General features: G+C 51.6%; 1 protein-coding gene across 1 annotated transcript; it reads right to left on the reverse strand.

The window, feature by feature from the left end:
• Positions 1 to 5,694: 5,694 nt before the first annotated feature.
• On the reverse strand, positions 5,695 to 17,906 carry ALAS1 (5'-aminolevulinate synthase 1). Its single transcript, XM_019753291.2, has 11 exons — positions 17,747 to 17,906; positions 16,581 to 16,799; positions 14,195 to 14,422; positions 13,291 to 13,440; positions 12,703 to 12,925; positions 11,656 to 11,840; positions 10,355 to 10,534; positions 9,851 to 10,015; positions 7,859 to 8,127; positions 6,958 to 7,120; positions 5,695 to 6,004 (listed from the first exon to the last, which is right to left on the reverse strand). Exons 1-11 carry the CDS (start codon positions 17,898 to 17,900, stop codon positions 5,844 to 5,846), a joined length of 2,097 nt encoding a protein of 698 aa, XP_019608850.2. The 5' UTR covers positions 17,901 to 17,906; the 3' UTR covers positions 5,695 to 5,843.
• Between the last annotated feature and the right edge of the window lie 1,168 nt (positions 17,907 to 19,074).

Genomic DNA, 19,074 nt, shown 5'->3' on the forward strand with positions numbered 1-19,074 from the left:
GCTCACTGGAGGTGTGCGTGGGAGGGGAGGAGGGAGAATTCTCCAGGCTTCCTAAAGTGAAGAGGGACTAGAGGCGATTTGGGGGAAATTGCCATGGGCAAGAAGGGAGGGCCCCCAGGCTGCGGATCTTCAGGGGAGGAAAATTGCTAAGGGTAGTTGTGTTCATGGGCGTCTTCTCAGGGGAGTCTGAGGGAGGTCACTGAAAGCAGGCTGAGTCTCCTGTCAACCCCTCCTGGCACACCCCACCCTCCTCCTCTCTGGGGGTGCCAGGCCGCCCTGCAGAGGCTGGGTCAGCACCCCTTGTTGAGTATTGGTCTAGGATCTGCTTCCCTCACTTACTGGGCTGAAAATGGCTTCAGGGCAGAAAATCTGCGGGCCTACATCATTTCTGCCTCCCAGAGAAGTCCTGAGAGGTCGTAGTCCTGACCCAACAGGATGGATGGGGAAAGCTTTGCGGGGAGTTCAGAGGGAGATGGCGCCCTCTGGTGGCCATGCCTATGAGGCGCCCAGGAGGCCCGCAGAAGTTGGGCACAGGAAGGCCTGCCAGGATAACTGCAGCAAGAAGCAGGGCGCCACAGAAGATTCTAAAGTTAACTCACAATCCATCCTTTTCTGTTTCACCTACAGTACATGCTGGGTCTCTGTTTTGACATCAAAGAGACACCTAGGTGGGCCTTCACTGGCTACAAAGCTGGGCTCCCTTTCCCTGACCCTGCCCTTCACAGCTGATTGCCCTTGGGTGCCAGGCAGCCACAAGTGACCAGGATGGAGAGTGTACTTCACAGCTGGGAGTGAAGTACAGGCCACCTTCCTCCTTCTAACTTGGTGTGGGGACAGAGTCCCAGAGAGCAGTTTCCAGGCTTTCACGTGGAAAGGTGCTGGCTCTGGTAGTAGATGGCCATCAGCTGTAACCAGTGAGCCGTTAGCCACTGATATAACTGCTGTGGCTACAGTGGGGGGTTGGCTGACAGAGAAGCAGGGGGCAGGTTGTGGATCCTGCGGCTCCTGATTCCTGTCTCCAACCCAGCCTCCAGTGAGACTATAGTGGTGTGACTCCCCCATCTATGGCTCCGTGGGTGTTCCTTTTTGGCCTCACCATATCCTGCGTTCTTATGTGGGGAGCGGGACCAGAGACCCTGCATGACACTTGGGCACAGGAACTTCTGTGGTGGGCTGGTGCCCCCTGTTATCTGCTTGCCTCAAAGACAGGAGGGTCTCTGATCCAGTGATCAGAAGTCCCCCCCACCCCCGGCTCTGCCCTGTCCTGAGAGAGCCAGCCTGGCTCTTGGGGGAGAAGGCTGCAGGCATGGCATGGCCCCATGTACCTCCTTGGCCTGTGCCTGGGATTAAAGAAAACAACCATCCCACCCCCAGGCTAGAGTCTCGCAGGAAGCCCCTGTTAAGTGGCTCTGAGCTGGTTCTGGTTCCGTTCCTGCCAGCCACATCCAGGAGCAGGAAGCAGAGCCCTGCCTGTGGGAAGCACAGCTTACTTGTCTCAGAATAGCTGATCTGCCCTCAGGTGGTTCCCAGGTAAAACTTCCCCCTAGTCCCCCAGCCACGGAAGCTCAGGGTCCTGGTTCTTTGGGGGCTGTGGCTTCAGAAGAAGAGTGTGTGGAGATGAAGCATGGGGGCTGTGGTGTGACTTTGGGCTGCGCTTCAGTGAGTCTAGAGCTCCTGTCTGCAGGATGAGAAGGGACGGGGCTCCACGCTCCCAGGTCCTGCAGGAAGCCGTAGGAGCTGGGCTCAGAGGCTGGGGGACCTGTGGTCAGGAGGCCAGCTCACTGTTGACTGCCAGGCATGCTCGACCATTAACAACACTGCCTGCAAGGCCAGGGGAGAGATGGGACTCATTACCGGGGGTAATTACCAGCTCTGCCATTTGGGTTATCTTGGGCAGGTGATCGCTCCTTTGAAGCCTCAGTTTGCTCATCTGTAAATGGGACTGGCCACAGCTGTTATAAGGATTTGTGGTGATATGTGTAAAGGTCTGAGAAACCCAGCAGGTCCTCGGTTGTCATTATTAGGTAAGGGGCTTATGCTGAGGACACCAGTTGACAGGCTTCAATTGAAGGATCAATCTCTGGGTGGAGAGATCGATCCTTCCATGCCAAGGACCCCGCCCAGAGCACTGAACAGGGAGCAGAGATAGACGTGCTTGACTCGTGGCACATGAAGCTGGCAGCAAGACCCAGGCACCTGCAGATGCTGCTGCAGCCTCCTGAGTTTCATTATTGGGGAGCAGTGAGTACCAGGTATGCAGAGACTTAGAAAACCCTGAGAGGAAATTCTACCTGCTAAGATTTTTTAACTACACCTCACCTTTTCCCCTTAGGACACTTTATTTAATATCCTAGGCTTCTAAACATTCTTGGTAAAATTCCATGACATTTATTTTCACATGTGAGTTCTTATTAGAAGCCAAGCCTCTCATTTCGAAGCAGTTAACAAATCCCCTCACTTCTGCAGCCATCCCATCATCCTTTGTGACCCCGCGTAGCAGCGAGGAGAAAAGTGTAGCTGATGACCTTGGCACCCGGCTGGCTCTGAGTCTCATGAGAAGGAAGGTGGGTCTTGCTAAGCATTCATAGAAAGGTGCCCACTGGAAGGAAAAGAGCCAGAGGGAGTTCCAGGTGGGAACGTGAAGGACAATGGAAAGCCCTGAGAGTCGGTCGTAAGGGGCAGAGCTGGGAAAGTGGAGTGAGGCCTGTTTCCTGAGCAGAAGGGAATTTGCTATGTCCAGCATGCTCGGGGCCAGCATAGGTGTGTGGCTTTATCTAACCGGACCAGGACTCAGCGGAGCTTGTGCCAGTGCTCGCCTGACAATGTGTGTGTGCGCCAGCAGGGGGCGCCAGCAGGGGGCGCCAGCACAGGCACCAGCACAACTCTGTCCAGACAGGACGCAGCACAGCTGCCCCTTCTAGAGCTGAGAGCGGGAAGGAAAGGTCGAGAGGTTCTCTTTGTCCTCCAGCAGCTTGCTTTTTCTCCAGCTCACCTAATTCTTCCTGGTAAAGTAGGCTTGGGTGTTATCGTTGGTCTTTGTTATGGGCTGGATGTTTGTGTCCCCCTCAGATTTGCATGTTGAAGTCCAACCCCGATGTGATAACATGTGGAGGTGGGGCCTTGGGAAGGTCACTGGATTTAGATTAGGTCATGAAGTGGGGACGCTTATGAGGGATTAGTGGCGTTACGAGAAGAGGAAGAAAGCGATCTCTGTCCACACACGTACTGAGGAAAGGCCATGTGAATTCAATCCAGAGCCAGAAGGCGGCCGTCCAGCAGCCAGCAAGAGGTCCTCACCTGATCTCAGATTTCCCAGCCTCCGGAACGGTGAGACATCAATGTCTGCTGTCGAAGCCGCCCATGAGTCTGCAGTGTTTTGTCCTAGCAGCCTGAGCTGGGACAGTCCCTTTCCTTTGATCAGCACACATTTGCTTGGTGCCCACTGTGTTGGGTACTGTACCCCCACTGAGTACACAGAAGTGAGAAAGACAGGCACGTGATCAACAGGCACACATCGCTGGTGATGACCAGCGCTCTGAAGGGCGGCACAATAGGAGGTCAAGTGATGGGGAGAACTCGAGGGGGCCTGCCTGAGCCAGGGGTTCAGGAAAGGCCTCCTCAGGGACCCGTGTCCTGTGTGAAGGGAGGCTGCCACACCGTGACCCAGGGTAGAAACATCCAGGCAGAGAAGCAGCAAACACCAAAGCCAGGGTATTTGTGACCCAGGGACATGTGCCAACACGTGAAGCAGAGTAAAGAAGTGTGGGCAGGACCCCAGTCCCAGAGAATGGCTGTCAGTCTGTGCGAGGAATCTAGAATTTAATCTGAGTGCAACTGGAAAACCTAGGACCATGTTCTGCAGGGGACGTGATGTGATTTATATTTTAAAAGCTCGCAGGCCGCTGTGTGGGGTTCAAGGCTGGAGCTGATGCCAGGATGAGGGTGGCATGACTGGGATGGTTGCCGTGGAGGTGATGGGAAGTGGCCCAGCCTGAGATGTATCTTAGAGGTAGAACTTAGAGGATTTGTCAGCTATCTTCCACCCAAGAGGCCAGAGGGACTGGGTGGATGATGGCAAGGCGGGAGGGGTGGGTGGACCCAGGGTGCCCTCTGGACCTGTGTGGGGACTGAGTCCCAGAGAGCAGTTTCCAAGCTCTCGGCCTCACATGGAAAGGTGCTGGCTTGGGTAGTAGATGGTCATCAGCTGTGACTAGTTGGCCATCAGCTATTACCGGTTAGTCATTAGCCACTGATATAACTGCCGTGGCTACGTTGTTTGTTTGGTTGGTTGGTTGGCAGAGAAGCAGACGGCGGGTTGCAGATCATGTGGCTCCTGCTTCCTGTGTCTCCAACCCAGCAGCCAGCGAGAATATAGTGGTATGAACCCCCCACCCATGGCTCCGTGGGTGTTCCTTTTTGGCCTCACCATATCCTGCGTTCTTATGTGGGGAGCAGGACCAGAGACCCCACATGACAACCTGTGTGACTGGAGGAGTTTGTTTGATGGCAGGAAACCAGAACCGGCCACAGTGAGACATGGCGAGAAAAGAGTGGCTTAGAGGGAACAGGGACCAAAGACCAACTCAGGGGGGAGGGGCTCAGTACAGCAGGTAGAACAGCAGCTGAGGGAGGGACTCCCTCAGGATCTGAGGGAGAGCCTGGGTTTGTTTTTTGATTTATTGGAGTAACATTGGTTAATAACATAGGATTTCAGGTGTACGACTGTACACTCATTGCGTGGTTACCACCAGAAGTCTAGGCTCCTTTGTCACCCTGCATTTGACCCCCTTCACCCTCTTCGTCCTCTCCCACCCGCCTCCCCTTCTGGTAACCACCATACTGCTGTGTCTACGAGTTCATTTTTCTTTTGTTGCTTTCTGTCCCACATGAGTGAAATCACACGGTTCTTTTCCTTTTCCAACTTATCTCACTTAGCATGATACTCTCAAGATCCATCCGTGTCGCAAATGGCAGTATCTCATGTTCGTGGCTGAGTCGTATTCTGTTGTCTACATGTGCCACATCTTTATCTAGTCATCTGTTGAAGGACACTTGAGCATGGTGACTTTTAAGATGGTGACAAAGCCTGCTGCAGGCCAATGGAGATGAGCAAGAGGGGAGCAATTCATGAGAGGTGGGAATGGTAGCTGGCACGTGTACACAAGGGGCCCAGGACACGAGGGGCGCAATTCATGAGAGGGCAGGAACGCTACTTGCCATGTGTACGCTGCAAGGAGCCCAGGACAGGAGGGGAACACGCAGTTCCACTGTCACCAGAGGGCACATGTTTACAGGGGCGGGGCAGACAGCTGGAGGACGTGGTGGTGGTCACCAGGAGTGGCTGAAGAGGGAAGGGAAACAGCCACAGCAGGGTCCTAGCAGCCCTGCCTGCCCCCTTCAGATTTGAGGTGAGAGATTTAAAGTGAGACCAGCCGCCACAGTGGTGTGACTTGCAGAGTTGCTGGCTATAATGCTGAGTCTCTGGGGTGCAGCCGAGTGAGCCCCTGGATGTGGCAAACTTCCAGCGGTAGTTGGGTTCGAGCAGGGGGAGGCCCTACCATTCTAGCAGGGTCTGAGGCCATGACGGAGGACCAGAGTGTTGTCACACATTTGATACGTCTCAACAGTAGACTTACCTTAAAGACATGAAGAAAAACGGGGTTTTGATTCAGTAGCCAATAATAGGAGGACCCATCACTGAAACAAGAATTTATTTTCAGGACTATGCTTTTACTGTAGATTAAAATTTAATATAATTTAATTCACATATAAAGATGGTTGTGGAGGCTGTCTGGATACGACGTAGCCTTGGGTCAAGTTGCATGATTGGGGTCATGGTACACTCAGGCCTGAGCAGATACCAGCTTGCTCATGCCCCAAAAGTAGGATTTCTCCCTCTCACTCATCACTTCAAAATGCAGCGGCCTCCTACAGAAGTTGCACTCAGCTGAGGAATGTGGCTTGAGGTCCAGCCCCACTTGCTTCCATGTGTCCAACAGTTTCTCTGTGAAGACAGTTTTAAAAAATTAAAAGGAGTATATACCCAAGATAAATGAAAATATATGTCCACCCAAAGACTTGAACACGAATGGTCATAGCAGCATTTTCACAAGTCCAAAGGTGGAAACCACCTAAATGTCCACCAATGAATGGATGGACAAACAACGTGCGATGTCCATAGGAAAAAGGAACGATGTGCTGACACGCTCCAGCCTGGGTGAAACTTGAAAACACTGCTGTGAAAGCAGCCAGCGTAAAAGGTCACATATTGTACGATTCCACTTACATGAAATGTAAAGTATGGCAAATCCAGAGACAGAGTGGACCAGTGGTTGCCAGCGGTGGGGGGAGAAAATGGGGAGTGGCTGCTAACGGGCACAGGGTTTCTCTTTGGGTGGTGACACATTCTGGAATCAGACAGTGGTGACGGCTGCACATTATGATGTACCGTGCCCCCCCCATCTGCAGTTTTACTTTCCATGCTTTCACTTACTGCAGTCAACCATAGCCTGAAAATATTAAATGGAAAATTCCAGAAATAAACAACTCGTAAGTTTTAAATTACACACCGTTCTGAGTGGGTGTGGGACTGATTCAGGGAGCACACTGGCAGGGAAGAGAGAGAAGAGCAAAGCCCGACTCGGAGGCCAGGACAGACGCCAGCTTTGGGAGGCCTTGCTCTCCTTCCCTGCCACAGCCATCAATGTGCATCTTACGTCATCCCCACAAGGGGACACTGGCACCACGGGGTGGACTGGCAGGCTCCCTCAGAGCTTCCGGAATGACCTGCACCCTCCTACAGTGAAGCAAACAACTAAATGTCTTTTAGAGTTTTGTATCCTCTAAGCATTCTCAATTACTTGGGGGAAAAAATTTAAACGCCTCTGAAGAGCTTCAGTTATAAATACTGCAAAGACAGCTGTACACATGTCACCAATGAGGCCCCCCAGTTCTCACCAAGGAAGTAGCTCATCATCTGTGGGGTGTGGTGGGGGGTGGGGGCTATCCGCAGGAGCTCCTCCCCCCGGGGCACCGTCGGGTAATTGATGGCTTGGACGTAGATGTTATGTCTGCTCATTAGTTCGTCACAAACTTCGGTGTTTTTAGCAGCATCTGCAACCTGAGTTTGGTGACAACAGAAGGTGAAGGTCAGAACAGAGTGGACCACCTCTTAGCGGAGATTCTAATGAACAGGGAGCCCATGCCAGCCGGGGGGAGAAGTGAAGCACTGTCCGAACAGCCACATCTTCAGGGCAAAGTCTGCTGTCCCTGCCTGTCTAGGAGGTCATTTGTCTTGGGTGCAGATGGCAGCAAGTAACATCTTTGTCGTGTTAGGCTGTGAGATTTATTCTGACGCCTCCATGAAGGACCTGGTATTGTGCAGCACAGACCAGAGACCCTAAACCACGCGGGGAGTGAACTCAGTGATCTCCCTCCCAGGCTCGTGTGGGAAAAGCGGCAGTTCTGTGACCGCCGTTGATGCCAGCTGGTCCTCAAAGCCAGGGCTGTGTGTGCCCTGGGGATAAAGGCAGCTTGGCTGACACCAGCCGTGTTAGTTACATTAATTGAACTGTGACACCAACAGGGTTACTATTTGTAGAGGAAAAGGTAAGACCTAGCTTGAAATTAACTGAATAGGAAGCCACACTTGAAAGCTAGCCCAGCTCAGGCTTCCGGAATGTTCCAGATACAAGCTCTGTGTTTACCCAGTTAACGCCAGTGCTCTGGGACAGGAAGCTCTGCTTCACGTTCACTGTGGAGTCAGCCACTGGCTCCAGCCCCTGCCCCGGAAGTCACCCTGCCCAGCCCAACTGCAGGACGTCCCACAGCAGGTGTCGAGTCCCAGACAGGACATTACCCGGATGGGGATGATGTGGCTGGGGCAGTGGACCACCGGGAGGCCGGCGTCCATGAGCATCTGCCTCAGGAGCTTGACGTTGCGCTGGTGCTGGCGGCGCAGTGCCTGGCCCTCGGCGCTCTTCAGCACGCGCACGGACTCCAGGGCCCCCGCCAGCAGCATGGGCGGCAGCGAGGTGGTGAAGATGAAGCCAGCCGCGTAGGACCGCACGGTGTCGATCAGCGCGCTCGTGCTGGCGATGTACCCGCCCACGCAGCCAAAGGCTTTGCCTGCGGAAGACAGCCTCGTTATGACAGCAACAGCCCCTTGAAAGGACACGGCAAGTAGCTGCAAACCTCAGAGCGTTTACTTTTCTCTTTATCGCTGTCATTTGCCCAGCCTCAAGTAAAGGGGTACCCACCCATTTCTGAAAAAACACCGAGGAAGCTTATTGAAGGGTCTTGCCCAAAGGCTCTTGTCACATGGCCGAGCGGATGTAAGACAAAGATCAAAATGTAGGTCTTGTGACAGCCGAGTGGCAGGACGCAGTGTGCCTGCACCTCAAGCTGCCGCCTCTCTTCCCAGCCGGTCCCGCTCAGGCGGGCGCTGTCTCCCATGCCCACCACCATGCCCCTCCACACCCCCCGTGTGCGTGCTCTCCGGGCCGGGGCTGAGCTGTGGCGCCTGAGCCCTCCTCTCCCTTGGGCTGGAATGGAACCCAGCCAAGGCATTTAGCTATTCTGCTGTCACTGGTATTATTTCCTATTTAAGTAAACACAAAACCCTGACAATTAGCATTTGCCAGATAAATATGAAAACTCAGAACCTGTTTGAGTTGATTTAGGGCCAGCCTCGGTTTTCAATTCTTATTAAGTCTCTTTACATAATTGGTATCTCAAGTTTCCGGATTAGTGACCCCGGAAGAGTCCTCTGAGATCTTAACATTATGTTCTGTGATTAACATTCTTGCTTGAACCCCAGCAGGGCTGGGCTGGTCTAGGCTCGTACAGTGGAAAATCTCTCTCTCTGGCCCTTTCCATTTCACAGTGACCGTACCCTCAAAGCCCATGTCATGAAAGCTCTTCAAGAGAGCTGCGGGAATTCGGACACATGAACAAGCGCCTCCCCCCGGGAGGGCTCGCACTGTGAGCCCAGCTCCCCGTCTGCACGAGGTCCTCATGCCGTTACATGGCTAAGAACGCTCTGCTGGCCTGCCCTTCCTTTACCAGGTGCAGGCTGTCAACTGGCATTTTGGCTAACTGCTACGTGGGTTTCCAGTTGCCTCACTAATGTGAAGTCCTCAAATCTGTACAATTTCTGTTTTTATCTCTTAGGAGTCTCATGGGCAAAGAGAATGTCTGCAGTAACCATTTACACACAATTCGTTGACCTTCGCCACAAAAACTGAGGTAGGTGCCATTGTTATCACTATTATACTGATGAGGCAACTGAGGCGCCAACTGGTTAACTGCCTGCCCAGGTCACACAGCCAGCGAGGGACGCAGGCAGCAGGCAGCATGGCCTCAGAGTCCAGCTCCAGGAGACACTGCCTCTCCACTAGGAGCAGCAAAGTGGCCGCAACGGCTCCCACGTGGCAGGCACAGAGCTCGGTGCATCCCAACACCTGAACCCACAGGTCCTGACAGCCGCGCTAGAGCAGCACGAGAGTCTTGTTTTGGGTGGAAGGGAACGATGCGAGGCACAGAGGAAGAGCTGGTGCCAACGCGTGTGGCTGGAGCCACAGCAATGTCTGGAATGAGCTCAGATGGCAACAAATGGTGGTGTTGTCACGTTAGGCTGAGATTTACTTTGATTCTGGCAGCCATGCTTCTGTGAGTCAGGAGATTCTGCTAAGCCGCGCCAACACTCACTGAGAAAATACAAAGTCCCCCCCAAAAAGTGGCCCAGGCTTCATATGCTCTTCACCTGGCCCCAGGTAGACCAGTTCGTCCTTGGCCTTGATAGGCCGGTGGAATTTTAGTGTAGATTACAGAACATGCAGACTCTACGTACCAAGCGTTCCAGAAATGATGTCCATTTTTGGCATAACTCCATCTCGATCGCCAATCCCTCCGCCTCGGGCCCCGTACAACCCCACTGCGTGAACCTCATCCACGAAGGTGATGGCTCCAAACTCATGGGCCACATCACACAGCTCCTCCAGCGGACACACCGCCCCTGGGGAGAGACCACAGACCACTCTGAAGAGCTTGACATTTCACAGATTTCTGTTTCGGTACATCAGTCAGAACAAAATGACTTACGTTCTAAGGTATTATTTTTAATGTTGACGAAAAAATGAACTTCCCTCAGTCTCTAGATTATCTTGGGGGTCTGAGAGCCTAGTAAAAGCCAGATGAGAAAATCTGCATTGACCCAAATCTATACAATGTCCACCCATTACAGAGAGTGAAAAGAAAAGAAATTGCAAAATCAAACTAAAACACCACCGTTTTTTAAAGAGGTCAAGCCTAGTTTTTCATGTAAGCTTCTGGATGGGCCTCTGTCTAGTCCTACCATCCATTGAGTGAACAGTCTCAAAGGCGACAATCTTGGGGGTGGCGGGGTCCGATCTCTGCAGCAGCTCTCTGAGGTGGCCGACGTCGTTGTGGCGGAAGACGTACTTCGGCACGCGGCTGTTCCGGATCCCCTGGATCATGGAGGCGTGGTTCCCAGCGTCAGAGTAAATCTCACAGCCTAATGCGACAAAGATGTTACTTGCTGCCATCTGCACCAGACACACATGACCTCCTAGACAGGCAGGGACAGCAGACCTTGCCCTGAAGATGCTGCCTTTGCCCAGGAGTTCCCACCCTGCATGGCAGTGTCTTCCTGGCAAAGGAAGTAACCAGGGCTGCTCCTGTGAGAGGGCCCCCAGGTACAGGGTGATCCTGAGGCAGCCAATTAATCTGCTTTTAAATCTGGCTGCCTCACTCCATACTTGACGTTATCTACAAAAGACAACTTCAAGTGATTAAGAGAATTTTCCACAGGGTTTTCTTAGAATACAAAGCACACTGGAAGCAGTGAGCTTGAGGACAAGCCTTCCAATCAGACTCTTCACTGGTGTCACGTTCCCCTGGAACTTACAACGCACAGCCAGCACACACACTCAAATCAGGAACAAATGCTCCCAGACACTCCCATTACTCTTAACGGAGTGTTTTCCGTAAGCCTCTCTGTCATCAGTAGTTCCCTTACATTAACCTCCCATTATCCACAGGGCACACGTCCCAAGACCCCAGTGGATGCCTGAAACCGTGGGTAGTGCTGAACTTTGTACGTACTATGTTTTCTCCCATATATGCACACCTATGATACAGTGTAATTTATAAATTAGGCAATTTCACAGATAGGAGATTCGTTCTTACTGGAGATCTTAGCTGCCTCAGCATACGATTTTTTTTCTTTCCTTATTAAGTCAAGAACTTTCATCTTTTCACTTAAAGGAAGCACTTTGCGGCTTCTCTTCGGCATCTCCAAATTGCCAGCATCACTCCTCTTGTGCTTTGGGGCCTTATTAAGTAAAGTAAGGGCGGCAAACATAAGCACTGCGACACCAAGACAGTCAGTCTGATAACCCACCGGCTACGGGTGACTGACGGGCGGCAGAGCTGGACAAACAGATAAGTCATGTCCTAGGCGGGACAGAGGTTTCATCACCCTACTCAAAAATGGCCTACAGTTAAAACTTATGAATTATTTCTGGAATTTTCCATTTAGTATTTCTGGATTATAGTTGACCGCAGGTAACTGAAACTGCAGAAAGCAGAATCTGGGGGACTACTGCCTTATTGCCCCCCACGAGGCCCGCTCACCTGGCATCATCTTGGCCAACGTGAAGAGGGTAGAGTCGTTGGCCACAAAGCACGAGGAGAACAGGAGTGCTGCATCTTTTCCATGGAGGTCGGCCAGCTCCTGCTCCAGGTCCACATGGAATTTACTAGTTCCAGAAATATTTCTAGTACCGCCTGCTCCAGCACCATGCTGTTTCAAAGTGTCCCTTAAAAACAAAAACAGAGGCAGATGGAAAGTAAGGCTCATGGTCTGCACACCGCTATGTGCACCGTTCCTCTCTCCAGGATCTAGGAGACAGAACCTACTGCTCATCTAACGACTCTCACTGTGAAGCGTGGGGCCAGACGTTTCACCGACGTGATCATTAGACCAGGCCGGAGGAGGTCACAACACAGCGTGACACTACCGCGAGGGGTCATCAAGAACAAGTGTTCGTTTAACAGCCACTTGAGTACTCCTATTGGCCGAGTTAATGTTTCAGGGTTTCTTTTCCCTGACTGACATCACGCTCTCTAATAACACAGCATCAGTCTCCAGAGGGATGGGACGGTGGTTACCTAAACCCAAACCCTCTGCAAACCAGTCACATGACGTTGGGATGTATCTATCACCGACCCTCAGATGGGGCTCTCTTTATCAAGCCTCCTTGGAGATTTTGGTGAGCACCTCTCCCGAGCGTCCCTAACCACGGCAAACCTCTGGAAGGACATGAATGAAGGGATCTACCATCCTTTTGAATGTCTTTTTGAAGTATCTTTTTCTCCAGTGCTGCTAGGCTTGTATTTCTTCACCCGCAGCCATGAGCAAGGCTGCCTGGTGTTAGACGTCCTCTCCAGTGGAGTGGTAGGAAGTGAGCATTGCTGTCATTCATGAACCCCCTCACTCGAACCCTAGCAGTTGGCTCCACCAACTAACTACTTGCACATTGGTTTCTTTAAAAGTCACCTGCTGCTATTTTTAAAGGCTAAGAATAGTATTGTGCTTTCAGCTACTGAACCACCGCCCTGTGAAAGATCCAACCCCTGCCACTGATCAGTGTCTTACAAATAATTTCGGTGGCTACTTACATGACTGCCCCGCACACCCTCGGGTGGCGACTCATCCCTAGGTAGTCATTGCTGCACCAGACGGACACCTGCTTCTTGGTGATGAGGGACTCGGAATAGTCGTCCGCCATGGGGAACAGGTGGGCCCTCCGGTTGACAGTTTTGAAAACGCGATAGGTATGGTCATTTTTTTTCTCATCAATTTTCTTCTCAAAGAAACGATCATACTGAAAAGTGGAAACAGCTAAAAAAACAAACAAAAGATGGTACCGTCTGATGGTTAAGAAGCACATCTGGGCTTTGGCGAAAGACCTGGGTTCCCATCCCAGCTCAGTCACTTAGCAGCAGGGAGATTCTGGGCAAACCAGTGAGGTACTCATCTGGGCAAGTTACTGTTCGCCCTCATCTGGAGACTGTATGTCACGTGCTTAGCACAGGCCCACTGTGTAGTCGGCAGGATTTGTATTCTCCATGGCCAAGAGCACCCAGTGGCATCGAGCGAGGGGCAGGGCCGTTAGCCCACACCTCACATGCAATATTATGTTTAATCTGACGTATGTTTAAGTTATCATCTCTCTCCAGCATCAGGTACCTAACAATGACACTTACATTTTGGCAAGTTATCCTGAAGAAGATGGGACACTCTTTCCGGTCTTTGCTTTCGCATGATGTCCTGCAAGTTCTTCAGCAATCCACTCGGCTCCCCTTTGTCGGCCTTTACACTGATCACACTGGGGTTCCCTGAGGTTTGGGCAACCTCTGCAACAAAAGTAACAAGAGGCAAAGGGGACCAACGTTCTATTCTGAGTTCACAATACCTTCCAGACATATTGTCAAAAACGGCTGACGAGAAAAAGCCGATCTTGAACAAAGGTATTTGTAACTGAGTGTGTGAAACTCGTTTTCTTCCCTTTTAGTTACTGTGATGGCCCAAGTCGGGGCTACCAGTCAGCTTCCATGAACATTGACGTCCCAAGCTCTCTGGCTGGTTGGCATGCCTTCCCCACCCTGCCTCTCCCCAACCCTAACCTCAGTCTCCTTCACAGAAAACAATTCCAGCCAAAAGCATCATTTCTGCTAGTGATGTTTCTCGGGGGCCTGGGGCGCTCCGTGACACAGCCACAACTGGGATTAAGATCGCCACTCAATCACCATCAGTAAGGCACACAGCTCGGGAGACCTAAGACCTTCACTTCCTGCAGCAACACTACTTTTTACTGTTATCCCACCAGATGATGGGAAAGCACTGAAGGGGAGTTGAGAACAGCTGATGCCTACAGGGTGTTTTCAGAAATTGAGCAGCAACTGTAGGAGCTGGTCCCATCCTACACACACCAGAAAGAAAGTCCCATATTGTGCAAGACAGTCTGACTGTATCTTTTATGACCTTCCTGCTTGGCGCTAAAAGAGGAACGTGTTTACACAAATACTATCCTAATAATAGCTCGTATATAAATCTCAGCATCCAAAAAGAGCCGAGAGGACTCCGTCCCTGGTTCGTGCCCCTGTTTACCTTTCCTCACAGCATGCATCTCTTGCACGTCCTCCTGAAGCTCCAGGCTGGCTTTGCGGAAGACGCTGCTGCCCGTCTGACTCATCTGGGCTGCCAGGAAAGGGCATTTGCTTGCAGCGCCCTGGCTCGTGGCAAGGGAGGAGTGTCCAGAGGGAAGCTGCGTGTCATCTAGAGCCTGCTGGGACCCACTCGGGGCCTGCTGGACCTCGGCTTTCGCAGTTTTGTCCTCTGGGGGGGCAAACAAACAGTGAAGCGTCAGGTCTGGCTGCACGGCCCACGAGAAAACCACTTGTTTCTCTCTCTTACTGCCCCAACGACAAACTTCAGCCTTACTCTACCCCACAGTCCAGATACAAATTCATTTTGATCAGATTCTGCTAATCTAGCAGTTTTATCACACGCCTTATGGGAAACAATGTTCCTGTGAAGAGTTAACTGGCACAGTCCAGCTACCTCTTAAACCCATAATAGTTCTCACTTACGTAACCAAAAAATCGTATTTTCTACTTTCAGACAGCCCAGGGTTCTTGAGTTGGATTATTTCCAGTAAGTCTACCCCAAGTACACTCAGCATATTTCACAAGAGAACACACTCTTGAAGGTAAGTGAAAGTGTTCACACAATTTTTTTCTCTGCCAATGTTTTCTGAACAGATTCTTGACAAAGCAGCTTGCTGTTTCTTAACATATACACAATTGGTTTTCTTCTTAACGGAAGAAATGAGGCTAAAAGTAAGGTATTTAGATTGTTGTCTAACAGAGTTCAAGTTATAAGTGTGCTAAGGAAAAACCACAGGGGTGTCACAGGCACACTCGTCAGCTACTTTCTCATCTAAATGCATCGAAGAAGTTCACCGACTTAATAACACAGGGGGCTGGTAATCATGCTTCTGGTTACAAGGACTTCCCTCTCCCCTTGAGGAAATTCTTTCACTTTCTGAAACAGTCTTTCTTCATCATTCTGGAGGACTCTTCTGAGTCAGAGGCTAGCCTCTCCCACAACACGGCTAAAGTGTTGTAATACACTTTTTATTAAAATCTTCTATAAAGTAAAAAAACAATTGCTTTGATTTTCACTTCATTCCTTCTACATATTCATTGCAGGAAGTCTAAAGAAATAAAGTGTTCTATCATTCAAAACATAACCATTGCTGACATCTTGGTATACTGTCTTCTTTTCACTATGTACAGGTGTAGAAAAAGTTTTTTACTCAGTGGATGCTTGTTTATTCTGCTCTATTCACTATAAAGACCTGCCTCGGCTGGTAAATAGTTTCTGAGTATCATTTGTGACGGTTACATGGTCATCTATTAAGTGGACGAGCCCACAGTTACTCAACTATTCCTATTACTAAGGACAGACTGTTCAGTAAGAAAAATAATGCCTGAACAAGGGTAAAGAGGAAAAGAAACCCTACAAAGGACTAAATCCTTCTACTTAAAGAAAAACACATTCCTTTCTTACAAGTCCACACCCAGAGAACACACCTAACAGAGTCTGTAAAGTAAATTATTATCTAGGATTAAGTGGAATCTGAAAAGCCTCATCCTCTTCCGGCAGAGCCAGACCAAAACTGAATTCAACTCTGATCTCTTTATTAAAAACATTTTAAAAATTCATGAAATAAAGATACATGTGTTCAATAATCCTACTTTAACAAATTCCGTATGATTCCACTTATATGAGGTTTCTAGAGTAGTCAAATTCATAGAAACAGAAAGTAGAATGGTGGCCGCCAGGGGCTGGAAGAGGGAGATGGGGAGTTAAGTGTTTAATGGCTGGAGTTTCATTTTTGCCAGATGAAGAGGGTTCTAGAGATGGCTGGTGGTGACGGTTGTACAACAATGGAAACGCACTTAATACCACTGAACTGCACACTTAAAAATGATTGCGATGGTAAGTTTTATGTTCTATTGTACACTAAAAAATAATTTAAAAAAAAAAATTTTAAGCCAAAAGCTTCCACTCAAGTTTGCTGTGAACTTTAAACTACTTTAAAAAAAAGTCTATTCATTACAATAAATAAATAAATAAAAGCCAAAAGTCCAAATATTTAATGAAGGAAAGGTTGGAACAGAACACGCCAACTTTTTATTTCCATGAATGAGGCACTGCTAAACACCGAAATCCCAAAAGATACTGACATGAAATCTTGAAACCTATAATGTGGAACCCTGACCACTGTTTCACCTTTAAAGATGGGAAAACTGAAAGTGCCTACCTTGTGGGGTTAGGGCGACAATCACACGAGATAATCCATGGAAAGAACTGAGCCAGGCACAGAGTAACCCCCATCACCCTCATCACCACTGGACTAAACTGCTTTTGATCTAGTAATGAATGCAGACATTGGCACCCCCTACACTTCATTGCTAAGGACACTTACTCTCATTGGCCGGAGGGGTTTCTCGGACCTGCTGGCAGCACACTGCAGAAGTAGACAGAGCCCGAGGGGCTGGCTTGGCCCCAGCTTCCATCATCTTAGGGCAATTTTGGGCATAGAACAACAGAGATTTGCCTGCCTTCTGCAGAAAGGCCTGAGGCACTCGGGATAAGAATGGACAGCGGCGAACAACAGTCTCCATATCCGAGAGGTACACTGATCCTGTAGAAAGATGATGAGTGACATCAACACTTAACAGGCAAATACACTGCCAGCTCATGGGGTTCAGGCGTCATCTGCAGTTTTATGACAAGGGTACTCTGGGACACTAACAAGGCTCACGCAAAAATGTCCAAGGACACCATTGATATGGGGCTCAACCGAGGAGTGGTGACCACACTCTACCCATGTCACCAACTCCTCCTTCACTCCCCAACTCTATACAAAAGCTCCCACAAAGCAACTCTACCGAACGAAGTAAATACTGCTGATTAATACCCAAGGGGGTGGGACAGTGAGGGACAAGTTGGGAACAGGTTTTGGAGGTCAGAGGCTCCCCGAGGAAGATGCACAGTGCAGATAAGACACCTCAGCACACACCCGAGTGGAGAAGTGAGGCTGGAGAAGTCACTGTCATCCTTCCAGGAAGAGGGGGCTCTCAGGATCCAGACCTCCTCCCGGTCCCCACTTTCCCAAACCCGAGGAAGGCGCCCAGCGGGGCTCTGGGTCCCTGAGGCGAGGATTTCCCCGGAGAACTGGGCAGAACTGAGAGAGGAGGAAGCATGAAGGAGGACGGGGGACGAGGAGAAGCGCCGTCGGAGCTGACTGCAGAGGAGCAGGGGCTACACAATCCAGGGCCTGGGGTCTGGCGGACGGTGGCGGCGCTGGGCACGGGGAGATCAGAGGTACCCGGGGGGCGCGGGCTCGGGAATAACGGGAGGGGTCTGAGATGGGAATTCTAAGGCTGCCAGTCACACAGGGAAAGTCGGGAGGGAGCCCAGGGGGAGAGCTGAGGCGGCCGGCCGAATAGGCAAAAGGTCTGGGAGAAGAGTCACCAAGGCGGCAGGTGACCGGGGCGGTGGGGGAGGGGGTCCCGACGGCGGCGGCGGTGGGGAGGGGTCAGCGCGGGCTGGCAGGACACGCGAGGGGCCCCGAGCGCGGGCCCTCACCTGCTCCGGGAACTCTGCGGAGACGGTGGTGTTGGCAGCGGCGGCGGCGGCGGGCACCCAAGCCGAGGAGCCGAGTCGACTGTTGCCCTTGTCGGTGAGAAGCCTCAGGCCGCGGACACTGTCCTGATATACAGCGCGACGGGCCGCCGCGCATGCGCCGTGGGTGCCAGCCCGCGCAGGCGCGCCGCGTCGCGCCCCGGGGTCGGAAGGCCTACGTGGGCTGGGTGGGAACGGAGGGACCCGGGCTTCCCGGGGTCTCCAGCCGGGAGGAGGAGGGGCTAGCGGTGGGCGGACGACTTCGTCCTGCACTGCGTTCCCGCTGCCCCACTACCTACTCTGTGCTTCTCAACCCTACGTCCCCTTTGCGGGGCTTAAAGGGCAGAGTCGGAGGGGAAGTGCCACTAGGACCTACTGGCGGGTTATCGGCTCTAAAACCGGGCTCCTTGAACGGAGAGGAGGGAAGGGAAACAGGGATTCTCCACCAGGGTCTTAAAGCAGAGTCCCCCCCCACCCTGCTTGCTTGCAAGGCTGTGACCTAAGGCTTCCCGGGGAGGTGGGGCTGGATTGCCTAAGGATGGACAGTTCCTGGGGGTGATGTGCAAGGGGCTAGTGGGGGGCCCGGGGGGGGGGGGGACACCTCTCAGTGAGGAAGAGGAGCAGAAGCGGAAGGAGACCTCGCTGAGGCCCTTTCTGGGCCGAGACAGGGAACTTAACCTGATACAAAGGAACAGGGCTGGATGGAACCCACACACACCACAGCTCAGAGCACCTGGGGACGCCGAGGAGGGGGTAAGCACAGGGCCTGCTGTATAGTTAGGATTTGACACATATTAGTTATTTTTTATTTTCCACTGTGGCTGTCCAAAGTCCCTTGCTGGCCACCCTAGGCACCAGCTGGGTGGCTCGGACTCCATCCCAAAGTTAAGAGTGGGCCGTGCCCCCTTTGAGTCTCCCCCAGACCACACAGGCAGCGTAGAACTTGGCAAAGCCCCCTCAGGGACCCCAGCCTGGCCTCCTTGCTCCACACCCTTCCCAGCCTAACTTGGGCTGGGTTGGTCTGGGCCTACGCCAGGCTCAGAGCTGCCCTCCTCCACTCTTGGGGAAAAGGCCATTCAAGTTGCTCCTTCCTTAGCTGGGCATTAAGAGGGACAGAGTCCAGAGTGATGGTGACCAAGGTGTGTCCAGGTACTTCCCATTCCCTCTCTATTGAGGCTCCAGCCAGCTGCAATGGGTGAGGTGAGTTGTCACTCGCAGAGAAGGCATCTGGGTCCAGAGTGGCGCTGGGACCAGTCCAGGGACCCAGGATGAGGCCTTTGGCCTGGGAGACC

This window comes from Rhinolophus sinicus, linkage group LG10, assembly GCF_036562045.2.
Source record: "Rhinolophus sinicus isolate RSC01 linkage group LG10, ASM3656204v1, whole genome shotgun sequence".
NCBI classification, from domain to species: Eukaryota; Metazoa; Chordata; class Mammalia; order Chiroptera; family Rhinolophidae; genus Rhinolophus; species Rhinolophus sinicus.